Source organism: Orcinus orca, chromosome 8 (assembly GCF_937001465.1).
Source record: "Orcinus orca chromosome 8, mOrcOrc1.1, whole genome shotgun sequence".
NCBI lineage: Eukaryota > Metazoa > Chordata > Mammalia > Artiodactyla > Delphinidae > Orcinus > Orcinus orca.
Genome location: NC_064566.1, coordinates 50,140,003 through 50,156,151, shown reverse-complemented (window position 1 = coordinate 50,156,151; position 16,149 = coordinate 50,140,003). Strand labels below are relative to the sequence as shown.

Sequence of the window (16,149 nt, the reverse complement as noted above, 5' to 3'; positions counted from 1 at the left end):
GTCAAATCTAGATCCCTTATCTGTCCTGCCCTCAACTCTGCTCTTCATTGACAGGCCCCACCCCACCCCTGCATTCCTCCCAGCCAAGCCGGCTCCCCTCTGTCCCAAGAACCCCCATTCCAGTCAGAACTGACTTCTCTAGCCCTAAACACACAGCTTACTTCTTCCTACCTGTGAGCCTTTGTAGCACTTCCAACTCTACCCCTGTTCTCCTCACACCCCTATCTAGATCCTGTTCGTGGTTCATTGCCCCCTTCAAGCCCTTCCTTTTCCAGAAAGCTCACCCTCCCTAATAATAATAGCTGCCATTTATTAGATACCCACTCTATGTGAGGCAGAGTACCAGATACTGTATATGTATTACCTTCATTCTTTGCTGCAGTATTGCAAAACAGATTGCGTTATAATCATTTTCCACTTGAAGCTCAGACAGATTTAGTGCTTACTACCCTACAGCTTGTAAGAAGTAGAGCTGTGATTTAAACCGAGTCCCATGTGAATGCAAAGTATGTGCTTTTCTCACTGCAGTTCACTGCTAGTTCCAGCCCATGTTGATCTTTCTTATCAACATTTCCACAGCCTTAAAGTCTGAGCCAAATGGTATCATGTTTAGTTTTCACCTCATTGTCTTTCTCCTCAGTTGCTTCATGCGTGTGTCTCCTCACCCAGGCCATGCTGTCACAGCCAGGTAGATGGCATCTCCTCCTGCCTTCACCATAGCTAGTCACACAAGGCTGACTGGGCATTCAGAAAGCACACAGTACAGAGTCTGGCCAGGTGATTGACTGGTTGAATAAAACCTTGTTTATTCTCCAGAGTCTACCCAGCAGGAGGGTACAGCAGCTGGGCAGGCTGACTGGTCTCCAGGATCCTCCATTCATGTGGATGGGAGGCCCAGGAAGGCTGCATAAGAATCCCTCTCTGAGGCTGAGCTGAGGCTTCCATGTCAATGCCCTTTTGTTTGCGAGGATAGCACCCAGGCCTCCCGGGAAGTCTGTGTATTTGACCAGCTTTTGCAGATAGTGAGCAGGGACCGAATGTAAAGCACAAACAATTGGAGGAGGCCCCTGAAATTCCCAGGGGTTCAGAGTCCAGCAGGCAGAGGAGTATCCTTCCCAGGGCCAACTGGGACTCAGGTACAGCCCCCGAATGGGTCTGTTAGGACCCAAGGCACTTTTGTCTCCAGCCTCACTTCCTGTCCAGTATTCATGTCTCCTCTTTAGGTTCTCTGATGGGCAACATCCAGCCCTCAGTTAGGCACCTCTAGGTATGAGGCACACTCTCCCTCCTGAATGATAAGCAGACTGATTGGTCAAACATTTACTCATTCATTTTATTTTTCCTTTTGAGATATAATTCGCATATCATAAAATTCACCCTTTTAAAGTATACAGTTCAGTGGTTTTTTAATATAGTTGTAAGATTATGCAACCATCGCTGCTCTCTAATTCCAGAACATTTTCATCACCATTTCCCCCCAAAAAACCCAGTCCCATTAGCAGTCACTCCCCATTCCCCCTTCTCCCAGACCCTGGCAACTGCTAATTGACATTCTGTCTCGATGGATTTCCCTATATGGGTATTTCAAATAAATGGACTCATACAATATGTGGCGCCTTGTCACTGGCTTCTTTCACTTAATATGTTTTCAGGGTTCATCTCTGTTGTAGCATGTATCAGTACTTTGTTCCTTTTAATGACTGAATAATATTCCACGTATAGATATACTACATTTTATTTATACATTCATCAATTGATGGACATTTGTGTTTTCACTTTTTGACTATTATGAATAACACTACTATGAACATTTGTGTACAGTTTTCGTGTGAATGTATGTTTTTATATCTATACCTAGGAGTGGAACTGTCAGGTCATATGGTAACTCTATGTTTAACATTTTGAGAAACTGTCACACTAGTTTCCAAAGTAACTAAACCATTTTAACATTCTCACCAGCAATATAGAATATGAGGGTTCTGATTTCTCCACATCTTTGCCAACATTCGTTGTCATTTTTATTAGAGCCATCTTTAGTATGTGTGTAGTGATATCTAGTTGTGGTTTTGGTTTGCATTTCCTTGGTAGCATCTTTTAATAAGTTTTTTGGCCATTTGTACATTTTCTTTGCCATTTATTCATTCTTAAGGCCCATCATGAGCAGTATGCCCCACTTGGCATTGAGGAGGACCATAAAGATGTATCCTCATGACCTTTGCCTTTCAAAGAACTTTCAGTCTGGTAAGAGAATTGTAATTAGTACATACGAAAAGTTAAGGCTCCATAGACAAGGGGGCATTTAGTCTGGGCCTGGAGATGGGTAGTATTTGGATACAAGGAGCTCAGTGGAAAGACATTCTGGGCAGTTGGAATAATGTAAGCTTAAGCACTTTGTAATTAGAAAAGTATTATATTTTATGTCGTGGTGAATTCTGACGTAATACTGTGAAAGCACCTGGCATAGCACTTGACACGTGGTGGGCTGCTGTTATGGAGTTAGCGCTCTCTACTGCTCCCCTCTTTGGTCCCTGCTCTGTCTTCTAGGACTACACAGCTCCCTTTTCCTGTTCCAGACTTTTAAATATTAAGAGACAGAACTCCAAGCCAAATAACCCTTGGTTCTCTAAATTGTGATTTCAAGTCTTGTCCTCATCCTAGTCATTTTCTAATGAAGTGGCCACAAAGTTTTTGGTGCCCCTTCTGAATTCCAGTGTGGCATGACCATTATTGGGAGGAGCAGGGCAGTGATCCCCTTTTTAGAGATTTTAAGAATCTATTAACATGGCCTGAGCTTGCATTAGCTTTCTTGGCAGCTGCATTATACTCCTAGAGTCTGTTAAGCTTGCAGTCAGCCCAGTCTACAGAAAACTAGGGCTTCCTGTACTTCTTTTTTTTTTGTTTTAATATCTTTATTGGAGTATAATTGCTTTACAGTGGTGTGTTAGTTTCTGCTGTATAACAAAGTGAATCAGCTGTACATATACATATATTCCCATTTCTCCTCCCTTTTGCGTCTCCCTCCCACCCTCCCTATCCCACCCCTCTAGGTGGTCACAAAGCACTGAGCTGATCTTCCTGTGCCATGCAGCTGCTTCCCACTAGCTATCTATTTTACATTTGGTAGTGTATATATGTCCATGCCACTCTCACTTCGTCCCAGCTTACCCTTCCCCTTCCCCGTGTCCTCAAGTCCATTCTCTACATCTGCATTTTTATCGCTGTCCTTCCCCTAGGTTTTTTTTATAGATTCCATATATATGTGTTAGCATACGGTATTTGTTTTTCTCTTTCTGCCTTCACTCTGTATGACAGTCTCTAGGTCCATCCACCTCACTGCAAATAACTCAATTTCGTTTCTTTTTGTGGCTGAGTAATATTCCATTGTATATATGTGCCACATCCTCTTTATCCATTCATCTGTAGATGGAAACTTAGGTTGCTTCCATGTCCTGGCTATTGTAAATAGTGCAGCAATGAACATTGGGGTGCATGTGTCTTTTTGAATTATGGTTTTCTCAGGGTATATCCCCAGTAGTGGGATTGCTAGGTCATATGGTAGTTCTGTTTTTAGTTTTTTAAGGAACTTCCATACTGTTCTCTGTAGTGGCTGTGTCAATTTACATTCCCACCAACAGTGCAGGAGGGTTCCCTCTTCTCCACACCCTCTCCAGCATTTATTGTTTGTAGATTTTTTGATGATGGGCATTCTGACCAGTGTGAGGGGATACCTCATTGTAGTTTTGATTTGCATTTCTCTAATGATTAGTGATGTTGGGGCTTCCTGTACTTCTATAACCTACCAATTAGATTTGTTTGCCAAGCTTGTTTTAACCAAGACGACTTTAAAGTATTGTATTGCCATGCAGCTGTGAAAGTGGTGGTGGTAGTATGGAGACTACCACGAAGAAGAAGGGATGGATCTGGCCTTTCTCATCTTCAGTCTAAGAGAAGGGGTCTCTTCCAGGGGAGAAGGTTCTAGACAGCAGAACTAATCAGAGTATCTCTATCCCTCAGATAACCTCCTTTTCACTTAAGGCTTTTCCTACTTTATCATTTTCTGTCAATTGGTTAGTCCCATCAGATACTTGTGCTGGCCCCAGGCTAAATGTGGGAAAAAAGGGAAGAAGATGGAATATGTGCCCTGGAAGGCAGTGTGGTTCAGTAGAGAGAGCATGGGGTCCAGTCCCAAGCTGCCACTTAACTGACCATGTGATCTTAAGCAAGTCAGTTACCCTCTCTCTATATGACTCAGGCTCTTCCTCTAATCACAGGACCAGTTAAGATTATAAATGTCAAGTGCCTGATGCATAGTAGGCTGCTCAAGAAACATGAGCACTTTTGAACTCCACCATTCAAGAGCTTTGCAAGACCGGAAGAGCCAAGCATGCAGTGTGCTCACTGACCCTGTACAAACAGCTCTCAGAACACCTGTGATCCTTTAAGCACTTATTTGTGTACTTACTTGTTCCATTTCCCCACCCCCAGTTCAGACTGCGAGCTCCTTGTGGGCAGGATCCGTGTCTGATTCATCTGTACCCTCAGTGCCCAGCACAGAGCCTGGTTGGAGAAGGGGCTACTTAAGTTTTGTTACTGGGACAAACCTGAATTAATGAATCCAGATTTTGTCCCTCCCCATCTAGAGGGCCAGGTACTGTGGTTGGCTTTGCACAGTCCATTCTTTACTGAAAATCTCATAGGGTTCTGGAGCTTAGCAGTAGTGGGCCAAGTGCCAACCCAATTTAAGAAATTTGAGCCACTTCTGTGTCTCGTTGCCATAGTATGACAAGCTTCCTATCAACCAGCCAGCTGCCCAGCTGCCCTACTGCCCTCTGTGGCAGCCTAGAGGCCTGCCGTGGTGCCAGTAGGTGGCGCTCATGGCCCTTTCCCACACTTCACTGCCTAGACAGACTTTGCCTTCTTGTCACCAAGGCAGCTGCTGACTGGGACATAGCTTAGAGCCCAGAGGTACCCAGATGAGAGTGAGGTACCCAGATGAGAGTGCCCTGGACCGCCCCCTCCCCTTTCTGGCCTTGTTGGTTTTTCTGTTTTATTGAGTCCCAGCCATGGCGCACACTGCTTGAGGAAGTACAGATGTTTCCCATAGAAGATCCCAGGAATTCATTAAGGGAATCTGTGCTTCTGCCCATCCTTTGTGGCACAGCTCATGCCTCTGCCTCCAAGAAGTCATCCCTGTGGCTCTTGCTCTGCCCTACACTCACATGGTACCTTGCTTGTATTTTAGCTGTTTGCCAGGTGTGTAGCTATCCAGTGAACACCTTGAAAACAAGAACACTGCGTAATTCATCAAACTGCCCTCAGTATCCTGCTCAGAGTCCTATAATAACCAGTTTCATGAAAAGTTTGTGGAATGAATAGTTGAATAATAGGCCGTGGTTCCTCAAAAAAATTGTTGTCCAAATTGAAGGACAATCTACAAACTAGCCTGACTCTGCAGAAATGTCTATATCATGAATATATATCAAAGAAAAGTTGAGGAACTGTTCTAGATGAAAGGAAACTGAAGGCACATGCAATGCTTGATTCCAGTTTTTTTTTTTAATATATTTATTTATTTATTTATGGCCGCATTGGGTCTTCATTGCTGCACGCAGGCTTTCTCTAGTTGTGGTGAGTGGGGACTACTCTTCATTGTGGTGCGCGGGCTGCTCATTGCGGTGGCTTCTCATTGTGGAGCACGGGCTTTAGACACGTGGGCTTCAGTAGTTGTGGAGCGTGGGCTTCAGTAGTGGTGGCTTGTGGGCTCTAGAGCACAGGCTCAGTAGTTGTGGCGCACGGGCTTAGTTGCTCCACGGCATGTGGGATCTTCCCAGACCAGGGATTGAACCTGTGTCCCCTGCATTGGCAGGCAGGTTCTTAATCACTGCGCCACCAGGGAAGTCCCTGATTCGAGTTTTGATCCTGGATTATAGCTGGATCTGGGGCAGAGAGGGGATTGCTATAAAGCAATCCCCTATAAAATCCCCTATTAAAAAAAAATTGCTAAAAAAATTATTTGGATAATTGAAATTTGAGTACGGGATATATATTAGATAAAAATATTTTATCAATGCTAAGTGTTCTGAATTCAATCATTATTGGTTAGTGGTTATGTAAGAGAGTGTCCTTATACTAGGAAATACGTGCTGAAGTATTTGGGAATAAAGGGGTATAATGTCTGAAACTAACTCTCACATGGTCTAGGAAAAAAGAGAGAAAGAAAAGGAGTGGAGTGGTAAGGCACATGAGGCAAAATGTAATGAGAATCCAAGTAAAGGATATACCTGAGTTTTGTGCGTTTGTGCTATTTTTTAACTGCTTGGTAAGTTTGAAATCATTTCAAAATAAAAAGTTAAAAATAATAATAATCTATGCACTTTAATGTGTGCCAAGTTCCTCCTAGAAACTGTAAGAAAGATGGGACAAAGAATGGTCCCATCTTTGGCTTTTATTCTGTTTAATCCAGCAGTATTCAGTAAAGTTCTGATACAGTTCCTCCACTGTATGCCTTTTTTTTAAATAATAAATTTATTTATTTATTTTTTGCTGTGTTGGGTATTCGTTGCTGCGGTGCGGGCTTCCTCTAGTTGCAGCGAGCGGGGGCTACTCTTGGTTGTGGTGCGCAGGCTTCTCATTGCGGTGGCTTCTCTTGTTGTGGAGCACGGGCTCTAGGCATGCAGGCTTCAGTAGTTGTGGCACTCAGGCTCAGTAGTTGTGGCTCGCGGGCTCTAGAGTGCAGGCTTAGTAGTTGTGGCGCACAGGCTTAGTTGCTCCGCGGCATGTGGGATCTTCCCAGACCAGGGCTTGAACCCTTAGTCCCCAGCATTGACAGGCAGATTCTTAACCACTGTGCCACTAGGGAAGTCCCGTCTGCTGTATGCTTTTGAACACATAAAACAATGGTAATGATGATAGCTAACACTTGGAAGTGCTTACGCATACATTATTTCCTTTGGTCATCTCAGCACCCTTGTTAGGTAGGTCTAGCAGACTGATAAAGTAGGATGGCTGAGGTTCAGAGAGGTAAAGATGACCTGCCCAAAGTCACACAGCCTGGAAGAGACAGGTGCAGGCTTATATCCGCATCAGTCTGTTCCAAGGCTGGTGCTTTCTGAGCCTCCATATCTGTATGTATAAAAGGAAGGATTGGACAGATTGATCTCAGTGGATCCTTCTTTACATCTGGAAATTTTAAAACTTTATACAATAGGAGGTAACTGGTTATGAAGCATGCAGGCACATTACACAGCACACCTCATTTGTTGTTGGTGCTGCCTAAGTGCCAGTCCTCCTCCCTCACTGCCCACCCACTGCCCCTTGGAGTAGTCCAGATATGGCCGCGCTGGGATGGGCTACCTCACTGGGAATGAGAGCATCTGGAGAGATTCCTAGGGGCAGGGCCCTGAGCCAGCCCTTGAATGAGAGTGCTCAGTCCAAGCAGTGAAAGCAAAAGATGCCAGGGAGGCCTCATGTCTGTGGAGTTGGAGCACCTGGACCTGCCTGAAGTCAGCTGGCCGAGGCTGGGGTCTGAGAGCAGCATTTCCTCCCTTGCCCCACCCTTCCCAGCCCAGACCCACCGGGTAGATAAGGCACAGATGGAGGCAGTGTGTGGATTCTAGCCCCAGGCGCCTTGCCTCTGCTCAGACAGCAGGGCCTGGTGCTGTTATTACTGTAAACAGGACCTTCTGCGAGGCTCCAGCCAGGGCCCTGTTGCCCAGATAGCAATTATGATTGAGTCTGCATGGCTCACTGCTTCCAGGCCTCTGATGCAGGTGGGACAGGGCTCCCACCCTTCAGCCCCCTCCCCAGCTGCAGCTGAGGGCAGTTCATGTGAAGGGTCCGGAAATCAGTTGGAACAATGCACGATTGAAGTTCAGTGGCCGCTTTATATTGATTGGTCATAAAGAAGAAGGAAGAAAAACCAAGTGTTACCTCCCTCCCCTGAGTGGAAGAGCTGTTAGCCATAATAACTCAAAACTGTCCTGTATCCCTGTCTGGGACTCCCTCCCTCCTATAAACAGCAAGCCTGAGGAGTTGACTTTTCTTTGGAAGTCATGCTGGTGCCCGTGTCTGCCAGGAGTTCACTTCTGTTTTGATGCTGTACATATTTAGAATCCTAAGATTTTAGAACTGGCAGGGACTTGAGAAATCATTTAATTCAGTTCCCTTATTTTATTGCAGAGAAAAGTGAGACAGATTTATCCAGGTCACACAGCTAGTTACTGAGCGAGCCATGACTAGAACCCATGGCCTTCCAGCCCCAGGCCTGTGTCTAAGCGTCCTCAGCCCTGAGAATGAGGACATTTTCCTCACCCACATCTTCCACATATACACAGGAGCCTAAGTTCTTGGAAGAAGACAGGCACATGAGTATAGGTGAGAGATTTGTATAGGGAAGTGCTACAGGCATTCATTTGTTCAACCCCTGAGCCCTCTGGCGTGGGCTGCTGTGCCAGCACCAGAAGTCAAGAAACAAGGCATGTCCTCATTTCTAGGGGGCCATGCTGACTACTGGGAAAGTAGGACAAGGAAACTGTATGACAGCTGTTGACACAGGCTAGCACAGGGCACCATGGCTGCACCAAGGCTGTCTTAGGGAAGGCTTCTGGGAGGAAGAAAGGGTAAGTTTTTCTTTCTCGTTTTTTTTTGTTTTTTTTTTTTTTAATTGGAGTATAGTGGATTTACAGTGTGTTAGTTTCTGCTGTACAGCAAAGTGAATCAGTTATACGTATACCTATATCCACTCTTTTTTAGATTCTATTCCCATATAGGTCATTACAGAGTATTGAGTAGAGTTCCCTGTGCTATCCAGTAGGTGCTTATTAGTTGTCTCTTTCATATGTAGTAGTGTGTCTCTGTCAAGCCCACTGTCCCAGTTTACCCCTCCCCCGCACTCCTCCCCACACTGCCTTTCCCCCTTGGTAACTGTAAGTTGTTTTATACATCTGTGACTCAGTTTCTGTTTTGTCAGTTGGTTCATTTGTACCTTTTTTTTAGATTCCACATATAAGCGATATCATATGATATTTGTCTTTCTCTGTCTGACTGACTTCACTCAGTATAAGCTCTAGGTCCAAAGTTCTTCTTTTCCTAAGAAATTTTTTTTTAAGAGTAATAGTATGCTTATTGTTACAAAAAAACAGCAACAGAACTTCAAACAATACAGAAGAGTTCATAGCAGGAAGTGAAAGTTTGAATCCCTTACCCCCACTTCCCCAAAAGAGGTAACCACTGCTGCCTGTTTGGTCCGTAGCCTTCAGGACTCTCCTGGGTCCCTGATAGATGGGAGCAGCTTTTCTTCCCTTGATTAGTTACTCTTATGTGGAAATCTTCAGCTCTTGGGCTGGAGAACCCTTATTCTACCACTGCCCTTGCCTGGGGATTTGAGACCATCCATTTATCAATCCACAGAAAATTTGGAGCACTTATATTCCAAGTTCTGTGTACACCTTGGATATATCATCCTAGTTTGCTCTGTTGCTTCCTTAAAATGAGGTAGACACTCATTGGAAAATGATGATAGTAATGAAATAGACTCTTCCATTTGTATAGCACTTTTATCGCATACCAAGTGCTTTTATATATTTTGTCTCGTTTCTTCATGGTGCCCCTGAATGACATGTGGAGTAGGGCTGGTGGAGTCCTCTCCCTTTTTTTAACAGTTTTGGAACAGGCTCTGAGAGCAGGAGCTGTTATTCAGGTGAGGAGACCAAGCGAGATTGAGAGAGGTTGAGTCACTGGTTCGTCCATGACTACCCACCCAGTAAGTGCCAGAGCCTGCATTTGAACCAAGGTCTCTCTCGCTTATTTTCCTGCCCCTCTCTACTGCCTGAGAGTTGTACATGAGCTGGGATTCAACTCTGGACTGCTAGTGTGGTCTCCTCTCCATCATCTACCCTGGGTTTAGTGTCACCCACCACTGCCCTGCCAAGCAGGAGACCTAGTTCATTAGGGAAGGGGCTTCCACAAGTCTGGAGTGAGCCCAGAAAGGCCTGCAGTGCCCACCCTCACTTCTCAGCCCCTGGCCACAGGCAGCTCTGCCCTGAGTGGCAACCTGCATTAAGCCTTTCACTCATCATCTCAGGGATGATGGAATCCTAACCTTTTCGGAGACACCATGCTCTGTCACAAGCATTGCTCTTTTTAAAAGAGATTAATTCACTTGCCGCATTTTGTCCATTGGTGAAAATCACAGGGGAGAGCAAGGGTGGCTTTCTCAGGCCTCAGAGGCCCTTTCAGCTGCTCTCAGCAGGCATCCACCCGCCCAGCTGGCCCAGGACTTTGAAATGACTGCCCGCTGGGCATTCACTTGCAAAGCAACAAAATGAAATGGAGGAGACCTGGGTTTGTGAAATCCTAACTTTTGGGACTGCTCTGCACACAGAGGGGAAGTGGGGGAGAGGCCCACCCAGCTCTGAAAGAGGAGAAGTTGTTTGGAGTTGGGGTCACTGATGTTTTTGTTTGTTCTGGTCCTTCCTTGATTTACTAGGTGCCACCACTCCTTATGGAATTCTGCCATGTGGTGTCTCTTTTAATCCTTACAACTACCTTGCACAATAGGGATTAATAGCCCCCATGTCACAGCTAATAAGTGACAGAGCCAGAATTTGAACTCCAGCCTTTGGACTCCAGGGCCATTGCTTTCTCCTTTACACCTCAGCCCCAGGAGGCTGCAAAGGATGATAGCCAGTATGCTGGGCAGGGCTTAAAAGCTGGTGTCTCACTAAAAAACACTAAGATTTGCCTCCTAGGAATGATCCCTGCAGGTTTGCAGAGCCCTTTCCTTCAGATTTCAGTGTCACCTCTTAAAACCCTAGTGGACCTATAAAGAGTCTAAATCTCAGAGAGATAATATACCTTCTGTGGGGTGTCAGAGTAGGAGGTGGCAGAACTGGAACTAGAATGCAGGTCTCTTGCTTCTGCCCTGTGCTCCTTCTACACTGTTCATTGAAAGGATAGCAAGTTTGGAGAAGCCTTCTCTCCCAGCAGTTCCTCCTCTTAAAAGAAAACCCTGCAGTGTACAGAAAAGGAAACCTCAGCATGCTAATGTGCATATAATAAGTAGCTCAAAATTATTGGTAATCAGAGACATGCAAATTAAAACAACAATGTGAGATCCCTTTACACCTATTGAACTTGCAGTGATTAGGAAGTTGGCTACTGCCAAGTGTCCGTGGTACACAGGAACACCCCTGTCCTGCTGGTGGGAGGGTAGATGGAGCAGTTGTCCTGTAGGACCCTGGCACTATTTAGTTAAATCAAGTGATATAAACCCTGTAACCCAGGGATTGCACTCTGAGTACATGCCCTGGGAAAATACTCACACAGGTCCAAAAGGGTATATGTAAGAGGATGTTCTTTGAGCATTGCTTTTGGTGGCTGAGAGATGGAGGTTAGCTGGGTGGGTATCCCTGGGAGAGCAGAGAGGGAAAATCTGGTGGATGTGCCATAGAGCATTAAGTAGCAACTTAAAAGTGGAATTATTGTATGAATTAGCAGTATGAACATATCTTAAAATGCAATTATGGACTTCCCTGGTGGCGCAGTGGTTAAGAATCCACCTGCCAATGCAGGGGACAGGGGTTCAATCCCTAGTCCGGGAAGATCCCACATGCCGCGGAGAAACTAAGCCTGTGCACCACAACTACTGAGCCTGCGCTCTAGAGCCCACGAGCCACAACTGCTGAGCCCACACACCTAGAGCCCGTGCTCTGAAACAAGAGAAGCCACTGAACGAGAAGCCCGTGCACCACAACCGACAGTAGCCCTTGCTCGCTGCAACTAGAGAAAGCCTGCACGCAGCAGTGAAGACCCAACACAGCCATAAATAAATAAATAAATAAATAAATAATTTTAAAATGCAATTATTTGTGGAAAAAAGTAATAAATACACACACGCACATTTTATATATATATATATATATATATATATATATATAAATAAAGAAAAAATAAAAGAAAACCCTGCTTGGCTTAGGTTCTGGAAAGCAAGAACTTCAGTCGTCTCCTCCTCAGTAGCCAGTATGCGGCCAGGCACAGAGTGAGTGTTTGCATGTTTGTTGAATAAATGAACAAAGGAGTGCGTGAAGCCAGCCTGGCTGAACTACCGAGGTCATCCCATGTGACCCTGTGTTAGAATCCCAGGGTACTTGCCAACCTGCCACTACCAACTTGAGGCCAGATCGCTTTGTTCCTTCAAAGAGATAGAAACAGGGTAGCGTGGCAGGCAAAAACCACTTTGTACTGAGTACTTGCTATGTGCCAGGGACTGGGCTGGGATCCCTGCAAATTAGAGATTACTGTCCCTATTTGATAGGTGAGAAAACTGAGACTCAGAATTGATTTGCTCAGCATTATCTAGCTGAACCAGAATTTGAATCCACGTCTGACTTGCTCCAGAGGCTTTTATTCATCTTTTTCTTTTTATTACACTACCCTCAGCCCTTAAGGGGCAGGAAGAGGAGGCATCTCAATCTTCTTTCTTCAGCACTGCCTCCAGAGGAGTGCTGCTTCTAGAATTCTCAGGGCCCAGGCAGGGGAACACAGGTCACTGACCCACTAAAGGCATAAAGGATTCTGGCTGCACTGCGTTTCTTCTGTTCATGCGCACTTTCTCATTTCCCTGCCCTAGCTCATCTCCCTTGGTCTGTGTTATAGCAACCTCCAAATTGGTCTCCTTGTCCCCATTTTCTATTCTGTCTCCTTTCAAATTCAGCCTGCTTAAGCTATTAGGTTAATTCTATAAGTTCTTTTGCCCCAAACCTTCAGTGACAACCCCACTTGCCTATGGTGAGAGTCCAAGGAATGGCAAATAGGTTTCTTCTTATTGATGGTAGCTGATTGAAACCAGTGTTGAGAAGGATTCTGAGGCTCTTTCAAAGGCTCCATAGGAAAGAACTGCTGAGAGAGAGTCATGATTTCTGACTGAGATACAGGAGGGCAGGACCATAGCACACACATGCCAGGCATTTGTCAACCCTTTAGATTGGGTTTTTAACCTAGGGTCCACTATTGATTTCATGGGGACCTACGAACCCCTGGGCATTTTATGTAAAGAAAGATTTTTTTTTTTTTTTTTTTTTTTGAGTGTGTGTGTGCCTGTGCACTTTTCTGGAAAGAATCATCAGCTTTGATGATTTATCCTCAGAGGAGTCCATGGCTTAAAAAAGGTTTATGCCTACTGCCTTGGCCTCCTAGCTTGGCTTTTGAGGCCCTGTGGTAGGCCCTGCCTACCTTGGCAGCTGCCTGTTTCTGTGCTGCTAACTGTCACACAGATGGATCTACCTGATGGTCTCTGAGTATACTTTCTCATCCCTTCCCTGCTTCTGAATAGTATCTTGTGTCTTTTGTCTTGACTGGCATGCACTTCCTCCCTCTTCTGTAAATTGTTCCTATTCTTCAAGGCATAGTGCAAGTCTTTTCCTGCAGACACCTCTCATCAGCCCTTCCTGATTTTCTGGTCTTACAGACTGAGGGCCAGAGAAGTGAAGCCATCCAACCAGAATCACAGTTAAAATCAGACTCCAGTCTCTCAGTTCTCAGAAACTTGCGCTCTCCACAGCACCACTTGGCCTGCTAAACAAGGGAAGGTTTTGTGCAAAGAGAGATTTCTGTCTCAGAAAATTATCCCCAGGGTTCTTAGCCTCTTTAACACCTTTGGCTATGGACAGTTGTTTCTGCATAAAGGATGCTTAACAGTGTATGTGGTAAGACGAAGAGGCCCAGGACTTTGACCAGAAGAAACCTTTCAAACTAGAGGTGAGAGAAGAGGGTTTCCCAACCTCCTCTCTCAACACTCTCCTCGCACTTCGTGCCTGAGTCGTGCCAGACCTCTTTCAGGGCCTCATATACCCCGTGCTGCCTTCTACTCTGATGAGAGGCTTTACCTCTGCCTGGAACACTCCTTCCCTCCCTTGCCCGCTTTTGTCTTGCTAACTCTCTATCATCACTTCCTCTGAGAGGCCTTCTGGGTCATTAAGGCTAGGTTAGGTTCCCTGGTTGTACATTTGCAACTTGAGGCCCCCTTCCTAGCACTCGTCTGATGTGTAGCGACGTGCTTGCTGGTCTGTCTTCCCCTCAGGCTTTGACAGTGCCTGTCTCATTCCCTGCATCAGCACAGGCTGAGTGAACGAATGAGTACATGATGTGTCTCTTCATCCTCCCAAGCCTTTATCACCTGCTTACCTCAGCAGCACAGAGGTTAGACTTGGCTTGGTCCAGAGGGGCATTTACTACAGATTATGGCATAAGAATGGTGCTAGGACTCAACCCCAAGCCTCTGGACTCTCTGCCAGTGCCCTTTCGTCTAGAACGCACTGAAGAGTAGACAGCTTCCCAGTTCCCCCTAATGCCCATTCCTCATAAGCAGCTCCTGCCTTGTTGGTGAAACACTTGACTTTTGGTCTCCCTGTTTCCTGGCCTCCTACAGCACTTATGGTGGGAAACCACACACGACAGCCTTTGTTTTCCTGCTATCCTGAGTCCTCCCTCCACAACTAAATTCCTTAGGGCAAACCCCATGTCTTCTCCACACTCCCATCCCAGAATTCAGCACAGGGCCAAGCATATGTCATGCTGATTTGCTGGAGTCCATTTAGTCTTTTCTCTTCCATGTTACATGGAGTCAGGTTCAGTGTAGAGGAAGGTTGGTGAGGTGAGAAGGATTCAGGCTGCAGAGCCATTATTGACTTGGGTTCCAGTCACTGTACTGCCCCTTAACTAGCTTTGTGACCTTCAGCGAGTCATTTCCCCTCGCTGAACTTATTACCTCATCCATGAAAAGAGGAGATTAATACCAGCTCCTTAAGCTTGTGTGAAGAGTGAATGAGAGCATGTATGTAAAGTTCTGGGGCAGTTCCTGCTTGTAGGAGGTGCTCAGTAAGAGTTGGTTCTCTTCGTTCTCCTCTCTATCCACCCCCACATTATAGGGCCCCCTGCTACTGGGACCCAGAATTCAGGCTTTTAGTGGTATACTTAAAAACTTTTTTTAACAGCTACTGAGCTCCTACTGTGTACTAGGCACTGGCATATAGAGTCAAATAGGCTCATATGGACTTTTCTAGAAACCTAATCTAGCATTTCTAACATTCTTTCCATCTTCCCTTGCATTCAGAGTTCCAATTTCCAGACAGCGACCATACAAATAAACTTGAGAAGTGGGATTCTTCCGTAAACCGGGAGCTACATAGATGAGAAGTGTCATTGGGCATTTGGTGCTAAGCATGGGGGAATTCTAAGGAAGGAGGAGAGATCTGTGGACTGGATGAGTCAGGAAAGCCTACTTGGGAGAGAGTCCTCAAGCCAGGGTTGTATCCCATTATATGAAAGTAGGTTTAGAATAGGCAGAGAGGCAGGGAGAGAGCATTCTGGACAGGGGGGAAGGCACATTCTTTCCTCAGTAGGCTGGGAGGATGACAGCAGAGGCAAACTCATTTAAGGGAAGAGGGAGAGAGGTAGGAGAAGGCTGGGGTCAAGGGAGAGTGACCAGAGGAGCTGGGATGGGTATTTAGTTCTCAAAGCCCTATAACTATTTCCAAATTCATCTAGCCTCCCTGTTTATTGATTTTTCATTTCTTCCACTCTTATGTCCATGATAAGCCATATACTGAAAATATTTCTGTCTCTTTCTAGGCTGTTGTCGGAAGGTGCTGATGTCAATGCAAGGCACAAACTTGGCTGGACAGCACTCATGGTGGCAGCCATCAACCGAAACGACAGGTGAGAGATCTCCTTCCACATGGGGCTCCCTTTGCCAGAGCTCTGCAGACCACGATCCTGAACACTCTCCCACCCTTGCCTGTCCCCCTGCTGTCTTCTTGAAAGGCAGGGAAATGGACTCAGCCTAAGGAACTGGTCTACACCTGGCGCAATGGAAAGTATAGGAGATGTGGAGAGGGAAGATGTAGCTCTGGATCGCAGCTCCATCCTTCATTGACTTTGTGACCTTAGGCGAGTCATTTGCTTTATTGAAGCAACAAAATGTTTGAAAGCCTGTTGTAAGTGGTTAAGTGTACCTGTGTAAGTTATCATTATGATTACGTTATCATTATCCATGTTGAGCAGTTTGCAGTCACTGTCCCCAGCAAGGGCTCCATTGGGCTGTTCCTTTGGAAGTTCTTGTATAAACTAGGGCAGGTGGGGGTGTTCCTTCCC

At 45.6% G+C, this 16,149-nt stretch overlaps 1 protein-coding gene across 3 annotated transcripts in view; it reads left to right on the top strand.

The window, feature by feature from the left end:
• Positions 1–16,149, top strand: part of CLPB (caseinolytic mitochondrial matrix peptidase chaperone subunit B) — a 164,687-nt gene that overhangs the window by 20,035 nt on the left and 128,503 nt on the right. For all 3 annotated transcript variants that reach the window (XM_049713879.1, XM_004279753.3, XM_004279754.3), the window contains exon 3: positions 15,628–15,714. In XM_049713879.1, coding sequence (XP_049569836.1) covers positions 15,628–15,714 — 87 coding nt within the window. The remainder of the gene's footprint in view (positions 1–15,627; positions 15,715–16,149) is intronic.